Source organism: Phycodurus eques, chromosome 3 (genome assembly GCF_024500275.1).
Source record: "Phycodurus eques isolate BA_2022a chromosome 3, UOR_Pequ_1.1, whole genome shotgun sequence".
Classification (NCBI taxonomy): Eukaryota; Metazoa; Chordata; class Actinopteri; order Syngnathiformes; family Syngnathidae; genus Phycodurus; species Phycodurus eques.
This window is the reverse complement of record NC_084527.1, coordinates 7,249,282-7,268,994: the sequence shown is the minus strand read 5'-3', so window position 1 is coordinate 7,268,994 and position 19,713 is coordinate 7,249,282. Positions and strand designations below refer to the sequence as shown.

Genomic DNA, 19,713 nt, shown 5'->3' with positions numbered 1-19,713 from the left:
TCGGAATCTAAATTTATTCCTGTATAAACCAATCAGCAAAACAATGTGAATGCACCAGAGAGATAATTTATGGAGATTTTCCAGACATTATGCAAATACTGTATGGACAACCAGGAAGAGGAACAAGCAGTACATTTGTCTTTTGATTCTGCTTCTGAATGGTCCCATCCTCCCTTGACCAACATGGGCAAGTGTTTGCTAGCTGTGTAGCCAGTGAGCCAAATACAGAAGGGCAGGCCATCTATGAGACTGGCAGACAAAGTGGTGGTCTGTTCAGCACCAGGCGACAGGAAGGAAGGCCAAGCTGTATTCACTGTGCAACCCATAAATGTGAATCACTTGAGGCCAGCGAGGACTAGCATTAAGATTGCAAATAAAAATAAAAAGAACATTTTTTCTGCCTAAATTGAAATTAAAAGCAGCAGATTAGGACATAAGACATTTTGGAAAGAAACAGTATGGAAATTAGAAGTAGCAGTATATCTATATACTATAGAGTAAGGTGGTATTTTCATACGACAAAGTTGCTTTTTGAATTGTAAGTTATTCCACATACACACAAATATATATATATATATATATATATGTATATGTATATATATATATATATATATGTATATGTATATATATATATATATATATGTATATGTATATATATATATATATATATATGTATATGTATATATATATATATATATATATGTATATATACATATATATATACATATATATATATATATATATATATATATATATATATATATATATATATATATATATACATATATATATATATATATATATATGCCTGCGACCCCAGTGAGGAGAAGCGGCTCATAAAATGGATGGATGGATGGATATGGAGATATATATGTATATATATATATATATATATATATATATATATATATGTGTGTGTGTGTGTGTGTCTGTGTGTTGAGGGACACACTCAAAAAAGATGAAATCAGGAGAGTAAAGTAAAATAAATACAGGTAGATGGAGAAAAAGTGGTTCTACGATGAAAAGTCAATGTTATAAGAAGCACTTTGTGAGATTATAAGAAAAAAGCTATGCTTCATGTATCGTCTGGGTTATTATGTTGCCGTTACAAAAATAATAAAGAATCTTACTTTCAGTACAATAAAGTCCTTATTATTACAAAAAATCTCTTTCGCTTCTCTTAAAAAGTCATGATTTTACAAAAACAATAACAAAATTTTAAAAACTCATATCGAGACAATATGATATATGAGAGATATCTGAAATGACCAAAGACGAGAATAAATTGACCAGTAGACCTCTATAGTAAAGTGGTTTCACCAAAAAATATTACAAGGAGAAAGTCATCATTTTATGAGACAAAAGCCATTTTAGACATCGGTGTGGGATTCTTCAAAATCTTTCGAACTCCTGTTTCCACGCCTTGTATTTAGCACAACATGCAGGAGTTGTGCCATAGCATGGATTACAGTGAGTAAATACACTGCAAAAACCCGTAAATATTTTTGCTACAAAAATTTTAAAATAAAAATAAAAAAATCAGCAAAATATAGAAGGGGTATTAACGACAAAACACCAGTTCAACTTCTCATGGCTGACATAATGTTGACTTCTTTAGACAGCATACTAGTTGAGACTGAATGAACAGCACTACAACAACAAAGCTCCATACCTTCTTGCACAGCCTGGAATGGGTTGTTCCCGTCCACGAATTCCACAGAGATGGTGATCTTCTCTGTCTCCAAGATCTCATTGTTCAGGTTGAGGTCCGCCACGGCAAGGCGAAACACCTCGTCATCCTTCCGCGCCGACTTGTCGAAAATGGCGCCTATCAAGGAAACAAAAGAAGGAAGTGATCAATTCTTTAGTAAGACATGCATTTTTCATGTTTTTTTCTGTTGGATGTTTTGCATAGATCCATCAGATTATACAGTACAAGCAAAAATTAAACAGTTTTCCTTGTAGCCTTTCATTACTTACATACCCAGAAACCACAGGGCCACTAATTGCGTTCGACGAGGCGCACTGAAGTGCAATGACTGGACAGTGTGTGCGTGTGTGTGAGAGAGTGCAATTGACTACGGGTTATATTAATAACCAGAAAGGTTACACTCACTGATGAAGTTGGCAAAGCTGTGCCTGTAATTGGTGTTGTATTGCTCAATGAGAAGAGTCTCACGCTCGCACAGCAAAGCAAATTGCTCCGAAATCCCACAGAGAGTAGAAAGATAATGCTTTGGGATATGATAAATGGAAACAGTATAAAATCTAGAAAATATTAGATCACTTCAGTATGATAAAATCTTCTAGCAAATCTATGATAATGCCTAGCTAGCAGCTAATCCATATTTGATAAACACATGACTTAGCCGAAAACTGTTCACAATGTTGACCAGTATGTCGTCATTGAATTGAAATTTGACGGACAAAACATACAAGTTTAAAACACAAACGGAACCGAGACAGAACATATAGTGCCTGGAGAAGAAGGAATAAGTGTGATGAGTCTGAAACATATTTATAATTTCATAAGCACCTGTGGCTGGATAGAGAGCAAAGCGTGGAGCGTCTCTGTCATTGAAATGCACGGGGTGCAGTCAGTGATGTTTACAGCTGCAACAGTTTCAACTCTTGTCAGAAGGCTTTCAACAAGGTTTAGGAGTGAGTTTATGGGAATTTTTTGACTATTCTTCCAGGAGGATATTTGTGAGGTCACACACAGATATTGGACGAGAAGGCCTGGCTCAGTGTCCGCTTGAAATGAACCCAAAGGTGTTCTATCTGATTGAGGGCAGGACTCTGTGCATGGCCAATCAAGTTCATCCATACCAAATTCTCTCATCCATGTCTTTATGGACCTTGCTTTGTGCATTGGTGTACAGAGATGCTGGAACAGGAAGGGGTATTTCTCAAACTGTGTGACTGTCCAAAATCTCTTGGTATGCTGAAGCATTCAGAGTTCCTTTCACTGGAGCTCAGGGGCTAATATCTTGGACATTTCAAATTTTATGGGAACTGTTTGGAGATGGTCCCTTCCTGTTCCAACATGACTGTGCATCAGTGCACAAATCAAGGTTCGTAAAGACACGGATGAGAGATTTTGATGTGGATGAATTTGACTGGCCTGCACAATCCTAACCTGAACCCCGTAGAACACTTTTGGATACATTAGAGTAGAGACTGACAGCCAGGCCCTCTCGTCCAACATCAGGGAGTGACCTCACAAATGCGCTTCTGGAAAAATGGTCCTAAAGTCCCATAAACACACTCCTAAAAGTTGTGGAAAACCTTCCCAGAAAAGTTTAATCTGTTATCACTGCAGAGAGTGGATCGATGTCATATTAAACCCTATGGATTAAGAATGGGATCACTTAAATTCATATCTGAGTCAAGGCTGATGAGAGAATACTTTTGGCAATATAGTGTATGTGCACTGCAATTGGCTGGCGACCATTACATAGTGTATCCGGCCTCTCGCCCAAGTCAGTCCCACTTCACCCGCAACCCAAGTGAGTATAATCGGAATAGAAAATGGATGGATTACATATTATATATTTACTTGTGTAAATTGCCTGCACAGTTAATGATACTGACTTGCTTACTCTCCAGATTCGTCCTATTTTCATTATTTTGATATCCATAAAAAAGCAAGTGTTCTTCCGCATATTGACAACCTGATGTCATGTCCTAACTCACTTTGCACTAAATTTAATTAACCTTCAAAAGGACACCAAGTTTGAAATGCGACTGCAGTTTGAAGGCGGCCGTAAACTTCAAATCAACTGCTGCTTCATCAGAAGCCCTCATGAAATATGCATCCTTCAATAATGGGAAACATCGGCACTTGACAACAGTCAACACCTTCTCTCTGATTATTTGTTCTTTTAATAATAACAATGCAATATAGATGAGCAGTGACTTGCAGTGAAATTGCTCAGACCATGGCAACCATCATCCATCCATCCATCCATTTTCTTTACCGCTTCTCCTCACTAGGGTTGCGGGCGTGCTGGAGCCTATCCCAGCTGTCATCGGGCAGAAGGCGGGGAACACCCTGAACTAGATGCCAGCCAATCGCAGGGCACATACAAACAAACAATCATCCGCACTCACATTCACACCTACGGGCAATTTAGAGTCTCCAATTAATGCATGTTTTTGGGATGTGGGAGGAAACCGGAGTGCCAGGAGAAAACCCATGCAGGCAAGGGGAGAAACATGCAAACTCCACACAGACGGGGCCGGGGATTGAACCCGGGTCCACAGAACTGTGTGGCTGATGCTCTAACCAGTCGGCCACCGTGCCACCTGGCAACCATCAATTTGTTCTCAAATCACACATGCTAACGATTAGCTGACACAATTTGACACGAGAGCCCATAAAAAAGTCCTCCTTGGGGGAAGTGCTACTACAACATTGTGGTTCCGATGTTACTTTAAGTAAGAAACAAAAGCCAACACATTCATATCTACAGCTCGAGCTTCTCTTTATATTATAACGATTTGAAAGGTCACGGTCTGATCAGTCAAATTCATATCCAAGATACATGTCAACATATGTGGACCATGATTCTTTGTTGTCTCGCTGCTCTAAATGAAACACAAATGCATGAAAATCGTTTTTGAGTGCAACATACACAGGTCCTGTTGAGTCAACTGTAGTGTGTGACAATGACGACAAAGAGACGAGATGAACTGGGGAACCGCTCACACGTTGAATCCCACGGCCTATGGCTTTCCAAAACACCGTGTGGCCAATTTGAATGGATGCAGCATCCAAAAAAAAAAAAAAAAAAAACAGTGTCTAATTTGTTTTCACTGAGAAACATTGATCAAACGTCCTCTGTTGTTCAAGTGTTTTGCTATTCCTTTCCATGTTTGTTCTTTGATAAAGAGCAGCAAAATAAATTTATTCGTCCTTGCGCAGCTTTAAAAGGACTTGGGATGCCGACTGCAATTAAAAGCCACGAGGAGGAGCGGGAGTAGGGTTTGGCAACAGAAAGAATGAGTTTTTATTCTACATTTATTAATTTACTTCCTACGTTTTTGTGCCGTCAGTTCAAACATCACAACATCAAAAGGCCGAGCAATTTATCTTTATAGATCGTTTACCAAATGGAGGAACAATCATGAACCAAGCATTATGTACTATTTGTATATATGCACTCAGGGCACGTCTCAACTTAGGTTCAGCAAATAGATTTGATTTTGGCTCATTAAGACCTTTGTGATGTTACATCGTGTGGCTGCTATATATTGACGCAATGAGGACATGATTGGATTTCATTGTAGAAACAGAAATGCCATGCTTGGAAAGTCATTTTGGTTTGAAGTGGCCATTTTAGTATGTTTTGGCCTATTCCCAATGTCCTTCAAAACAAATTTGTCACATAAACTCCTGTTTGACTTGTCAGAAATTGTAACAGTGTTGACTATGATTCCAAATATGTGCTTGTACAAATATAGACCCCTTCCTTCATCTGCAGTTCAAAAGGTACGTTAGTGAGTCTGTACCCAGCTGTATGTAAAGTGGAAACGATTATTTATACATTAATTTTTTTATCAAATTAAATTCGTACGAGTCATATTGGGACAGGAGGGAAGCACCCAATGGCTCTAAAGCACATCGACTCGTCAGTATTGTTGAAATGAAATAAATGACTCCCTCTACTGTTTCGCACTGACAACTATAGTCAAGAGCACTTAATAGAAAATGGACTGCATTTGAATAGGTGCGAGTACTCTTATTTTCAAAGCGCTTCACAGCCGTTTTGGCAATGTAGCGAACCCGTCGGATGGTGATGTGTCAGAAAGGCCGACAGACAAGACAAGAATGATGACGGACACATGCACGGGCCTGATGTACAGCAGGTTGAGCAGCATGATGAAAGCGTGGTGGCTGTGGAGAGAGATTCTGAATGGGCGAGGTTGTCGTTCTGTTTGGGTGAAATAAATACCGTAGGCCCAGGGAAAGCAGAAAAAGCCAGCCAAGATTCATCATAGGCCTCTTGGAAAAAAATATTAAAGTAGTAGTACAGTAGTGCCATTTTGGTGCAACACTGCCGATACATCAGAACTGTTGATATTTTTAGGACGGGATTATGTATATCTTCAGATCGGAATAAGGCCTCTTCCAAATGTGCATCTTTCATCTGCCAATGTAACTGCAGCATAAATGTGCAGATTGCATATACTTCATCAATGAAGTCATGGAAATCCCCTCGAGATTACGTAAATCTGTGGCTCACAGCATTCATTTTTACACACAGCTCACACCCAGCCACTCAATATCTGCATACATTTTCTCTGTAACATGGTAGCATGCATATGGAGGCCAAATGAATGAGAAAACTAAAACTCTAACCCTAACCGATCTTAGCCTCTGGGGGACAGGGGCGGGACAACCCAGCCCAACTGAGTGTCAGTCCAAACCCCAGATAAATAAGGAGGGTTGGAGTCAGGCAGGGCATCCGTCCATAAGAACTAGGCCAAAACTTAAAAGAAAAGGAGCCTTAAAATTGGAGAAGGCTCATCTATGCAAAAAAGGACCCCAAATTGGGAAAAGAGAAGAAAGGTTAAAATGTAAGTCAATAAAAGATTGCAATAATAACAAAGCATAACGTGGGAAAAGTTGAGCTTTTATAGACCGCATACAATTGATAAATTCGCATTTTTCCAGCATACATATGTAATGTCAAAAAAACACTTTTTTTCCTGCATAACGACGAGCCCATTCGTTTGCTCCTTGTTAAAACTGCATCTTGTGCGGTTTACTGCATACATTTACTTTGCAACACAGCGCCATGTGTACGCAGACCAACTGATAGCGAAAAAGCCGGTACATCCATCAGTGTATTAATGAAGAAATCCCCAAAGTAACCTGACTAATGCAAGTGAGAAATGTTTCCTTTGCCACCTCTCTCACCTTCTTTCATTACGGGTTCCTACATTAATTTGCCCCATCATTAAGGAGGCGAGCGGCTGGGAGGATTTCCAGTCATGGTTCACTTCGCACCCTGAGTCCTTTGTCACGCTGTCACCATAGCTCCGCCAAGGTCGTTGCTACTGCCAGAATGTCTGTTTCCCCCCCGAAGTAGTCGGCTCGGCCTCGTTCGCACATTGCAGAGCGCTAATGCCGATAGCCTTGGCTTTGCGTCCTCTCACACAAATGAACTGTAGGTGGGTGGAGCCTTTGCACCGTGCACCCATCTCCCCCATCATTAGCCAACAACTCGAGCACTATCCGAAAGTAACCAATTCACCTAAAGGCCAGTCAACATTCAGTCACTCAGTGACAGATCCCGTTAAAGTAAAGGACGGACAGTTGACGGCTTTGTTTCTCAGTCTGCAGTCACCTAGGCAAGCGGTCGTTTGTTTGGGGTCAAGTTAAGGTGGCAAACCAGAGGATTCCTAGGTGTAAATCAGGCAGGCTACACAGAAAGGTAATCCGAGTTTGAGCCGCTTTCTGACCAAAGTCAGCAAAAGCCCAATTATCTGAAGGCTCCGAAGATTATCCTGACAGATTTCCATGTGGCGTAAGGCGTGTTAAGGCTCATTTAGCCTCCACCTTGGATACAGAAACACACTGAGCCTGTCTGCGTTCATGTCCGACATTCTATGCTCTGAGCCCCTCCTGGATGACCGTGCTTCTCTAAGGGAGAGCCCGGACACCCTGCGGAGGAAACTAATTTCGGCCGCTTGTATCCGGGATCTTGTTCTTTCGGTCACGACCCACAGCTCGTGCCCATAGGTGAGGGTAGGAACGTAGATCGACTGGGAAATCGAGAGCTTCGCCTTTCGGCTTAGCTCCTTCTTCACCACAATGGACCAATACAAAGTCCGCATCACTACAGACACAGCACCGATCCGCCTGTTGACCTCCCGTTCCATTCTTCCCTCACCCGTGAACAAGACCCCAAGATATTTGAACTCCTCCACTTGGGGCAGGATCTCATCACCGACCCGGAGAGGGCACTTCACCCTTTTCCAACTGAGGACCATGGTCTCAGATTTTGAGGTGCTGATTCTCATCCCAGCCGCTTCACACTCGGCTCCATTGAGAGTTAGAGATCACAGCTTGATGAAGCCAACAGAACCACATCATCTGCAAAAAGGAGAGATGCAATACTGAGGCCACCAAACCGGACCCCCTCTACACCTCGGCTGCGCCTAGAAATTATGTTCATAAAAGTTATGAACAGAATCGATGACAAAGGGCAGCCTTGGCAGAGTCCAACCTTCAGCAGAAACGAGTCCAATTTACTCCCGGCAATGCGGACCAAACTCTGACACCGGTCGTACAGGGACCGAACAGCCCGTATCAGGGGGTTCGGTACCCTATACTCCCGGAGCACCCCCCACAGAACTAACCGAGGGACACAGTCGAATGCCTTCTCCAAGTCCATAAAACACATGTAGACTGGTTGGGCGAACTCCCATGCACCCTCGAGGACCCTGCCGATGTTGTAGAGCTGGTCTACTGTTCCACGGCCAGGACGAAAACACTGCTCCTCCTGAATCCGAGATTCGACTTCCCGACGGACCCTCCTCTCCAGCACCCCTGAATAGACATTACCAGGGAGGCTGAGGAGTGTGATCCCCCCTGTAGTTGGAACACATCCTCCGGTCCCCCTTTTTAAAAGGTCCCCCTTTTTTAAAAAGGGGGACCACCACCCCAGTGTGCCAATCCAGAGGCACTGTCCCCGATGTACATGCGACAGCCCCACAACATCCAGAGGCTTTAGGAACTCCGGGTGAATTGCATCCATCCCCACTATACACAGTGTTGATGGTGGACTGCTTCCCCCTCCTGAGACGTCGGATGGTGGACCAGAATTTCCTCAAAGCCATTCGGAAATAGTTCTACCAAACTCCTCCCACGTCAGAGTTTTTGCCTGAGCAACCACCAAAGCTGCATTCCGCTTAGACAGCCGGTACCCATCAGCATCCCACAGAACAAAAAAGCCCGATAGGACTCCTCCTTCAGCTTGAGGGCATCCTCACCCCTGGTGTCCACCAACGGGTTCGGGGATTCCCCCCACGACATGCATCGACTACCTTACGGCCACAGCTCCAGTCAGCCGCCTCAGCAATGGAGGCGCGGAACATGGTCCACTCGGACTCAATGTCCCCCGCCTCCCCCGAGACGTGGGTGAAGTTCTGCCGGAGGTGGGAGTTGAAACTCCTTCTGACAGGGGATTCTGCCAGACGTTCCCAGCAGACCCTCACAATACGTTTGGGCCTGCCACGTCGGACCGGCCTCTTCCCCCACCATCGGAGCCAACTCACCACCAGGTGGTGATCTATTGACAGCTCCGCCCCTCTCTTCACCCAAGTGTCCAAGACATGCGGCCGCAAGTCCGATGACACGACCACAAAGTCGATCATCGAACTGCGACCTAGGGTGTCCTGGTACCAAGTGCACGTGTGAACACCCTTATGCTTGAACATGGTGTTCGTTATGGACAATCCATGGTGAGCACAGAAGTCCAATAACAGAACACCACTCGGGTTCTGATCGGGGGGTGGGGCGTTCCTTCCAATCACGCCCCTCCAGGTCTCACTGTCATTGCCCACGTGAGGATCGAAGTTCCCCAGCAGAACGATGGAGTCCCCAGCGGGAGCGCTGTCTATTGTACGTATGATATTTATTGTAACATAGCATCTCTTTAATTAAGAGAAATAATGGTTTGGCTTAATGTTGATCATAACCACTCAAAAAAAAAAAAAACATAAAATCAACCAAACACGCAGCGGATGGCAAAAAGAACTGCTGGTTTCACACCAACACAGGCGCCCCAAAAGTGTTTGCACCATCAGTGTAACTCCTGTGCTTTGCTATGCAGTCAATTGTTCATTCTTTTACACCTGACTTCACTGCTACAGTAATTATTTATCATAATCATCAGAATTACTGACATGGATATACGGGTACTATACATCATGCATCTGTGTGCTTAGCTGTAACCTATTTGATGTAGTGTATTTCTAGGGGTACAGCAATGTTTGAAGATGTTTGTAAGCATTTGAAATGCTATTAAAGTGTTTTGGGATTATAGTTTGCAAAGGGCTAGCAGTACATTTTCTAATAAAGGAAAGATTCTCAAATAAGAAAATGTAAACTACAACAAACAGGTTGAGCATCTATGTAATGTTGCTTACCACAGGCCAAGAGTTGCAACTGCAGTGGAGTTACTAGATGTTAACTGCTAGCCTAGCTTCCTTCTTCTTTTCATTTTACAGCAATCTGAATGCACTGCGGCACATTGCTGGCTCTCTTCGGTCAGTCTGCATACTACAACCTTTTGCTTTGGACAAAACTGTTCATCTGTACAGGTACCCTTGGCAAGAGTTTGACTCCTCCATTCTGCTCTCCCTAAAACCAGATCGTTCACATGACGGCTTTCGGCTCTCATTTTTATTCCTTTAATATGCCACAATGCCTCCGCAAGTTAAACTTTTCGAAGGTTTCTTTCTCCCTGCCTTAAATGCAGCCACCCCCTTCTCTTGGTTCTCCTTTTTTGCTTCATAGTTCTCTCTTACATTTATTCATTTTTCTCCACCAGTCTTCCGCCAGGCCCTCAATTCCCTTCAACAGGTTTTGTTCCCCTCCTCCTCCTTCTCCTCCTCCTCTTCTTCTTCTTCACTCACTCACTTTATTTTTTTTCTTTACCCTGCACTCCAGCACATTCTCCTCACTTTTCCGCTTCCTTTCCACACCGTTATTTACCCAAGTGTCATTCTTCGTCTCAATCTACCTGGTCAAAAGCTCTTGTACTCGTTTATTTCTGGAATGACTTGTGCTTCCGTGCACATTCTATTCAGACAAAACTTTAGAGGAGAGGTTCCTAAAGGATTAGTATTTGTTTTTAGGAATCATGGAGACGTTTTATCATCAAACAAGCACAAAAGTGTTTCTTTTGTTACTTTTTGACATTGGGCTGTCTTGAAGTAGGGTCAATTGTAATAAAGTTTCAGTCCCTGGAGGTGGTAAATGTCCCTTAGGAATTACTGTAACTCTCTTAATCACGTCGTCATAAATAGCCTTGCCCCAGTCCAGCAAAACTGTACATTATTAGAAAAAAATAATGATATTAGAAAAAAATGACATTGCGATCTTTTTTTTTCAAACCTGTGATATATATTGCTAAGTGTAATAATACAGCATTAGTGTTGGGAAAGTTAATTTTCTACACAAATTAGTTCAAATTTCTGTTCATCGTTCCAAAAATGAACTAGTTCAGTTCATAATTACACATTTTGAACTAAGTTTATCGGCCTAAAAATGAACCTGTTCATAGTTTTATTTTTTATTTTTTCCATATGTTGCTGACGGGCTATTACCCTCAGAATGCTGGCATTTCGTTTCCCCATTTTTGCCAGCCATTCAGTCCACACTAGTAGCCAGCTGCAGCTTTCACCCTACAATCTCAAAAACATGAGGAAAAGCGTGAGGTGACTGAATGGTGTGTTGTTGTTTTTTTTTGTTTTTTTAATGAGAAATTAAATCAAAACAGGACTTTTGCCCTTAATGTGCAAACAGAAACACGCAACACAGCATGACAGGAACGATGGTGAAAGAACATTGATAACTTGATAACATTGATAATAAATAAAGTATCTACTCATATTACAAATCAGAATAAATTCCATATCACAGTGTGGTCATACAGTGTTTTAACTAAAGCATTTTGATACAGATCATTTTCCTCATCATCAATTTTTAGTTTTAGAACTGTATTACAAAAAAACACATTCACACCATTTATGCAGTGTCCCTGAATGCACCTCACACACTCACGCAGCTGCCGCCTGCCTGCCTAGTTTCATTCTGTAGCGCTAAATAGGAAATGCAGCAGGCGTACATTCTTTCTATTAGCATGTCCAAACAGGTCCCTCTGCTGATCTTTTTTTAATATTACAGTTGATTCACTGTGTATTCCAGAACACCAATGTTGCAGCAGACCTTGCAATGTGACCACACGTACATCGTGATGACGATGCGCAAACAAAATACTGTGCAGCCCTACTGTCCATACTGTGTAGACATCATCTGATGAGGTGTGATATTAAGTCATACAGCGTTACTGTTTTTTTCATTCCCAACCAACATTTTGTGAACAAAGGACTTTGATTTGGATATTATGTGACTGTGTACATTAGCTTGTTGCATTAGCTCCCATATGCTTGTCACTTGGTATCAACACATAGGGTGTTTTGTGTGTTTACATTACATTTGTTATGTTTGAAAAAAAAAAAAAAAAAATCATATCCCGTTGTATGATGGTTACACTTTGGACTCGGGGGAACAAATGATTCCAAATATAATTGATCTAAACGGGAAAGTTTCTCTATAATTAGCTGACAACCAGTGCAGGGTTTATGCTCAAAGTTAGCGAGGTTAGGGTCAAGCCCACCCTCAAACTAATGAAAACAAGAACAATAGAAACTGAATGGATAGATGTCCATGGAAAAACAATTTTTTTAATGTTGAGTGATGTTGAATGTATGCAAGAACAAAAGACAATCCATTCTGCTACTCCCTAATTTTGTTGAAAAACTTAAACCACATCAGGTACAAAAGATAATACATTCCGGTACTCCCTAATGTTGTTAAAAACTTAAACCGCATTAGAATCAAACCTTGAAATCCGGCTGTCAAGTACTGAAGTCAGACGGTTTAAGAACCTTGTGCGTCTTTAAGCTCATTCTTTTGATTAATGCTGAACATTAAGGAGGATTTGGCCTGAAGCACTGGTAGGAGACATACAGATTTGTACACATCACAAATGTCACATTACATGTCTGGAAGAGCTACAACTGGAGGATTCCCCCTGTGCATATCTTCCCTGAAGTGATAATATAGTGTTGGTTATCCATCCATCAGTCCATCCATTTTGTCAACTGCTTATCCTTAATATACAACCAGAGTCTATCCCAACTGACTTTGTGTGAGAGGTGAGGTGCACCTTGGATTGGTTGCTAGGTAATCGCAGGGCACAAACTGACAAACAACCATTCTAGTCTTCACTTAACCTATCTAAGGGTTAACCTAGCATCTAAGGTCGACTTCGGCTATGGTTAACAATTTTCCCAGCAATGGTAAAGCCCTGGCTCACTCCTGCATCAACGGTGTATTATCTCCGCCTGGCGCAGCACTGAAATAATCTAAAAGTCTTACTCAACAATTCAAATCCCTCGAGCATCTCAAAACTCACGACACTGCTGCAACAGATTTGAATGCGAGCTGGTTACTTCAGATTATGTCAAACATTCAAAATAACAATGCACAGGCTTCTGCATGTGATCTAATAATAATGCTTTCGGTGAAGTAGTACAAGACTCAATCTAATTTTATTTCTGTACTCTTTGTTCCAATTTGAGGTGACTATTTTGAGTCTTCAATTAACCTGCATGTTCTTGGAATGTGGGATCTGCAAGTATGGAAAGAACATGCATACTACAAACCCCAATACCAATGAAGTTGGGACGTAAATACAAACTGAATACAATGATTTGCAAATCAACCTTTATTCAATTGAATACACTACATCGACAAGATCCCTTCTCAAGGTTTCTTCTTTTCTCCCCAAATGGGGTTTTGAGTTTTCCCTTGTCCGATTGGGAGCTTTAGATCAGCGGATGTTTTCAATCTTTGTTCGCTGTGGGGCGTGAAGCCCTTTGTGACTTTTATTTATGATTAAGGGCTATACAAATAAACTTGAGTTGACCATCTGGATTGTTATCAGCGCAAAGTACAAAAGCCAGCATGTGTGATGGTACGGGGGTGTGTTAGTGCCCATGGCATGGGTAACTTGCACATCTGTGAAGGAACCATTAATGCTGAAAGGTACATACAGGTTTTGGAGCAACATATGCTGCCATCCAAGCAACGTCTTTTTCAGGAACGTCCCTGTTTATTTGAGCAGGACAATGCCAAGCCACATTTTCCAATGACGTGGCTTTGTAGTAAAAGAGTGCCTACCAGCAGTCCAGACCTGTCTCCCAATGAAAATGTGTGGTGCATTATGAAGCGTAAAATAGAACAACAGAGACCCCGAACTGTTGAGCAAACACTTATTGAGTGTTTTTAAAAGGAAAGGTGATGTAACACAGCGGTAAACATACCCCTGTCACAGCTTTTTTAGAATGTGTTGCAGGCATCAAATTCAAAATGAGGGAATATTTATAATATATATTTAAAAAACAACGTTTATCAGTTTGAACATTAAATCTCGTTTTTATTTTGTGTATTCAATTGACTATAGCTGAAAATGATTGTATTCTCTTTTTATTTAGGTTTTACACAATGTCCCAACTTCCTTGTAATTGGGGTTTGTAAATACAGTAAGGCCAGAGCCAAGATTCCAAATCCAAACCTATGGTGAGAAAATGAGGCAATAGTCCCGACCACTAGGTCAGTGTGACAACCCGCACATAATCCGGCAGCTTTTGGTTGAAGTCCTGCCTCCACGAGTGGCTTTTTTATTCACCCTCAGTGAAACCTGCTACAGCGCCACCCTGGTTGTCATAGTAATGAAAGCTCACTGGTCCCGCAGTTGAGGTAACTGGGTTTGCAGTAGTTCATTAGCATGTGACAGGACTGCCCCCACAAAAAAGGCCGATTTGAGTGAAATTCCACACAAGAAGGCCGGAGTTGAAATTCAAACCCAAATCTCAGAACTGTGACGCAGACATGCTAACCACTTGGCAAATGTGCTGAAATCTTAAGTACAGTAATATAGAAAAATATTGGTACATCAACATAGTTGTTCTTACTTATCCTCTCAACTCACATCTTTGCAGCCCTCCTTTTCCCTTCCAGCCATGACCCTCTTCTGTTACTACCATCATTCTCTTTGTCTCCCCGCCCTCTCTCACCCTGTCCTCTTGTCCTCTACACCCCGGTACAGTCATCACAGACTCTGGGGGGCTTCCTGACAGAAGCAGATCAGCGTCTAAATAGCCATCCTCTGTGACCTTGACGCAGGCAGCTGAAGCTGGGACTTAAGAGGAAATCATTCAATACTCGATCTAGCAAGAAATACGGTAATATACAGAGACTGTGCCCACAAAGAGAAGCAAATATAAGAAAAAGAACCCAAACAGAAGCGCCTACGTCCGCCTGCATGCAGGCATCACTCATAATAAGCCCGTCTGTACACAAATAGACAGCAGTAATGTGTTTTAAATATATTGTACATATGATTAGAGAAGCCAATGATTGGATCAATGTGGCATTCACCTTACCCCTCGCTCTGTCAAATTAACGTATTACCTTTTTTTTTTCTCTCTCATCTGCCCACACACTCACATAGCAGTGCTGCAGAGTTGTCTTAATTTTTCCTGCATCCTGCTTTATCATCAGTAGACAAACTTCCACACCAAACAGCCCCTCAGATCCACTCCCTGTATACAATAGAACCTCCAAAATCTCAAAAGTCAAACAAACTTCAAATCATCATCAAGCATGACGGTGGCAAATCCCATGAGACATCAGCTCAGTGAGCATCTTGAAGATTAGTGCTTTTATTTGGGGTTTTTGTGACTTTGTCACTAAAGAAGAAAACCAAAACAAAAGTGTGATAATAAGCATAGAATTGGAAATGGAGCTTACTGTGACAGGTTCTGTCTGCTCATTACAATATGAGCCATACAATAATTAAATACCCATATATTTTCTATAGGGCTTTGGTCACAGGGTGAGCTGGAGCCTATCCCAGCTGATTTTAAGCGTGAGACACCCTTGACTGGTTGCCAGCCAATCGTAGGGCACTCATAGATGAACAATCATTCAAACTCAAATTCCCACTTAATGACAATTTAGAGTCTTCAATGAACCTACAATACATGTTTTCGGAATGTGGGAGGAAGCAGGAGTACACTGAGGAAACCCAGGCAAGTACAATGAGAACATGCAAACGCCACACAGAAAGCTGGAATCGAGATGGCCATCATGCCCTAACATAAGTCGTGAAATCTCAATCACACCCACCTTAATGTTGCCAGGCAAATACTAAGTTAATAGACTTGTAATTTTTACTTGAATATATATTAAGTATGTATTTCACAATTAAAAATGTTACTTAAAACAATGCCTTTAGAGTTTAAGGTTTTATAGGGGACTGAAATATACATAATAAAATATTATTTCCCATGGGAAAAATTTGTTAAAACTGCAACCAGATTGTGTTCCACTTTGGAGGTGCCACTCTCCTTCATGAATCTAGTTCACATCCCTTGAGTTCTCTTCTCAGTCGTCTCCCGCCACCATGGACTACGAGTCCTATTTATTACTAATGTACACGTATAAGCCGCCTTCCCGAAGAACAGCGAGTCAGTTAGAATGTCATAAAGAACATAATAAAACGCCTCCATCTGTAAACCGATTGGCAGCGGGCAGTCCTAAGGGAAACTCCACTGAGGACCACTGCATTTTTTTTTTTTGCGTCTGTTTTAAATATGGGTCAGTCAGTCATGACGGGCTTGTAATGAATAGCGACGTTTTATTAATTGTTCGCTGGTTATTACAAGGGCACGACAGGCTCCTTCATGAGCACATGATGATGGATTATGATGATGACATCACTCAGCAGTTTTTCCCCAGAAAAAAATGAAAATCCATCGCAGTGACTCCAGAGTAGGCAATATGGCAATGTATTTATGGCACTAAAGAGGAAAAAAGGACATTCTGCCATCCACTTTCTACACAGCTTGTAATCATCCGGGTGGCAGATGAGCTGGAGCGTATCCCAGGTGAGTTTGGGTGAGATGCGCGTTACACCCTTGACTCGTCACCAGCCAGTAACAGGGCATATACAGGCCAACAACCATTGACATTAACACCTATGGACAATTGAGTCTTCAGTGAACCTAACATGCATGTTTTGGTAATGCGGGTGGAAGCCATATTACCCTTACAAAAACCCACGAATGGACGGGGAGAACACAAACACAAGACAAGCCTGTAGCCAAGATTCAAACACAGAACTGTGAGGCACCCAACTCCTCATCCACTGTACTGTCCATTGATCCACAAAAAAACAAAAATAAACATAATTGCACCGACAGCCTGTATTTATTTATATACATCCATCTTATACTCATTATTTTTCCTCTGGGGTACTATAAACTGAATTAATGCCGAAGCCAGCAAAAAGGCATTGCAAATGGGGAGAAAGCACACGGAGACGCATGCAGATGATGAATGGTTCATTGTTATTTTCAAAAGTAAGGATCCTATTCCATTTGTGCTGATTTCCATCCCTCGGCCCTTCCGGGACAAACATTTGTAGCCATACTACCGCCATACTAAATGTCGTTCCCGTTTTCGCTACAAAATCATCAACACTGCAGCAAAGACATTCACGGGGTCCTTTGTTTCTGGAGCAGTGTAACGCGAATTTGTACACAAATTAGACTAGTCGTAGCCTATCACTAACTTACTCGAAAGCAAATGAAATCTTTATGAAAAAGACTACTTGGCCATAAACCCATTAAATGATAGTAAGTAGCCTGCTATGGTATCTGACCCTCCTGAACTGAGGACTCCCTAGGCTTTGTTTTATCACATGAAAAATTACACCGGTATTAACAAGGATGGTATTCTTATGGCCCAGCACTACATGGCAGTAAAATATGATCACTGGTCTTCTCTGGGACTCGTTCAGTGCTTCGGGACTGTTTCTTTAAAGCAGCAGGGGAATAGACTGCACTGCTCACAGAAAGAGGCCATTCACAGTCAGGACTATTTGTGAAACTGTGGTTTTGAAGCAGCTTTTGTGTATCTAACAGCACATACGGCGTCACATTATACCTCTCTGCCACTTAACAAGTGGGAGGGCAGAGCAGTGGTGCAGAGGTTGGTACTGTGAACCTGCGAGGACTGTGCATGTTCTGCTCTTGTGGGTTTATGCTCCGGCTTGCGCCTTTCATTTCAATTGGTAACGATTTGACAGAGAATAGCTTCAGAACAGGTTAAATGTGATTTTCCACGCTGGATTCAAATGGCTGCTTTTAATTGCCAAACTACTGCACACACCTCAATTCTGGAATAAGTCCACCCATTCTTGTAATCACAAGTAGCACGCATATGGTGCAAATCTTCACGCAGTGATTCTTCTTGTCAAAAGACACAAACAGAAACAACTCCATTGCACGAAAGCAATCAGACTCCTTCATTCCCAAAAAGTCGGTTAATATCAACCCCTGCCGAGAGACCTGTGCACACAATGGCAATGAGAACAAAAAACCTGGCGCCACCTTTTGAAGAAAAAGGCCAAAAAGGCCAAATCTTCTCTGCCAATGTCAAACAGCTTATTTTGCTTTTGACTTTTGGCTTTGACTCCTGTTTGGTATTTGGTGGATTGGAATATTAAAGTTTGAAGACAGAAGACTAGTGGTAATTTATCAATTTATTTATTTAACAATCAGAAACCTCAGTAGCGTGTGTAAAAACCATACACAGCCCCAACAGCCGGGCACCTCCTCCTCATGCTGGTCACCAGCCTGGTCGCACACTGCTGTGGGATGGCATCCCACCCCATCCCAGCATTTGTTGCAAGTGAGCCAACACCGTTGTGTTGCGAACCGGACGCCCAAGCTGATTCCACAAATGTTCACAGGGGTTGACATCAGGACTGCTAGCAGGCCATTCAATCCTGTCAAATCCCAAATTCTGAAGGTGCTCTCTGATAAACCCTGCAATGTGGGGGCAAGCTTTATCATCTTGGAGGATGGAGTTCGCACACAGACTGTGGAGGTATAGGTCTGCCAGTGGTTGCAGAAACTCATTTCAATAACTCTCTGCATTGAGATTGTCTCCTATGATGACAACCGGTGTTTTTCCACTTGGGAAGATGCCACCCTAGACCATCACTGACTCCACCAAAAGATGTTACCCTATGGGTGCAGCAATCAGCATAGCATTCTCTGTGTCTTCTCCACATATTGACGCTACCATCCAACTGTAGTAGGAAGAATCAGGACTCCTCGCTGAACTTAACGTTCCTCCACGTGATCAGGTTCAAATGCACGTGATGGTGAAGGGCAGTCATGGCAGGCCTCCTGGCAGCCCTGTGAGACCAGAAATAGGCTGTGTGCAGTCTGTTCCAGATTGCCTGGGCAGAGAGGCGTCAGCCATTTTGTCCTGCAAACCTTGACTGAAAATCTTAAGAAGACACCCAACGGTACGTAAGAGTTGGCAGGATAAGGAAACACTACAAATGCGCAAATTCAGCCCAGTTATTGATGTTTTAACTCTGCTTAAGGTATGTAAAACACACCCAAAGTTAATCCCGGTGCTGACTGAAATGAGGTTTAAAGAGGTGCACTGACACCTCGTTTGATATGCTGCTGTCACATTTGTCCAACATTTAAGGCTTTTTTTTTCCCCCAAAAAATGGTCAAACTCCAAATTGTGCAACCTTCAAAGGTGTTGGAGAATTAAGATTCTGCTGTAAAATGAAATCTAGCAATATGAGCCATTGACAAAATCTTCGCACAAGTCCATTTGAAGTAAAAGAACGGCAAAATCTTACAGTTCTTAATGCACACTAGCTGCCTGTTGACAGGGATCATCACCACTGTTAGTGCAATTCGTTTTCCATTTGTTTTTGTCTCAGGTTGTCATGCAGATGATACAATTCAAAGAAGAGGTGCCATGGCCGAACGCCGCCATACAGTGCCAGCCAGAAGAATTCATGTGAAAGTGCA

The 19,713-nt window shown here is 42.1% G+C and overlaps 1 protein-coding gene across 4 annotated transcripts in view; it reads right to left on the bottom strand.

The window, feature by feature from the left end:
* grid2 (glutamate receptor, ionotropic, delta 2) overlaps window positions 1-19,713 on the bottom strand; it is a 468,731-nt gene that overhangs the window by 382,220 nt on the left and 66,798 nt on the right. For all 4 annotated transcript variants that reach the window (XR_009768266.1, XR_009768267.1, XM_061671868.1 and 1 more), the window contains exon 2: window positions 1,673-1,828. Coding sequence is in view for 2 of the 4 variants with exons in the window: in XM_061671868.1 (XP_061527852.1) it covers window positions 1,673-1,828 (156 nt within the window). In the remaining 2 variants the exon portion in view is untranslated. The remainder of the gene's footprint in view (window positions 1-1,672; window positions 1,829-19,713) is intronic.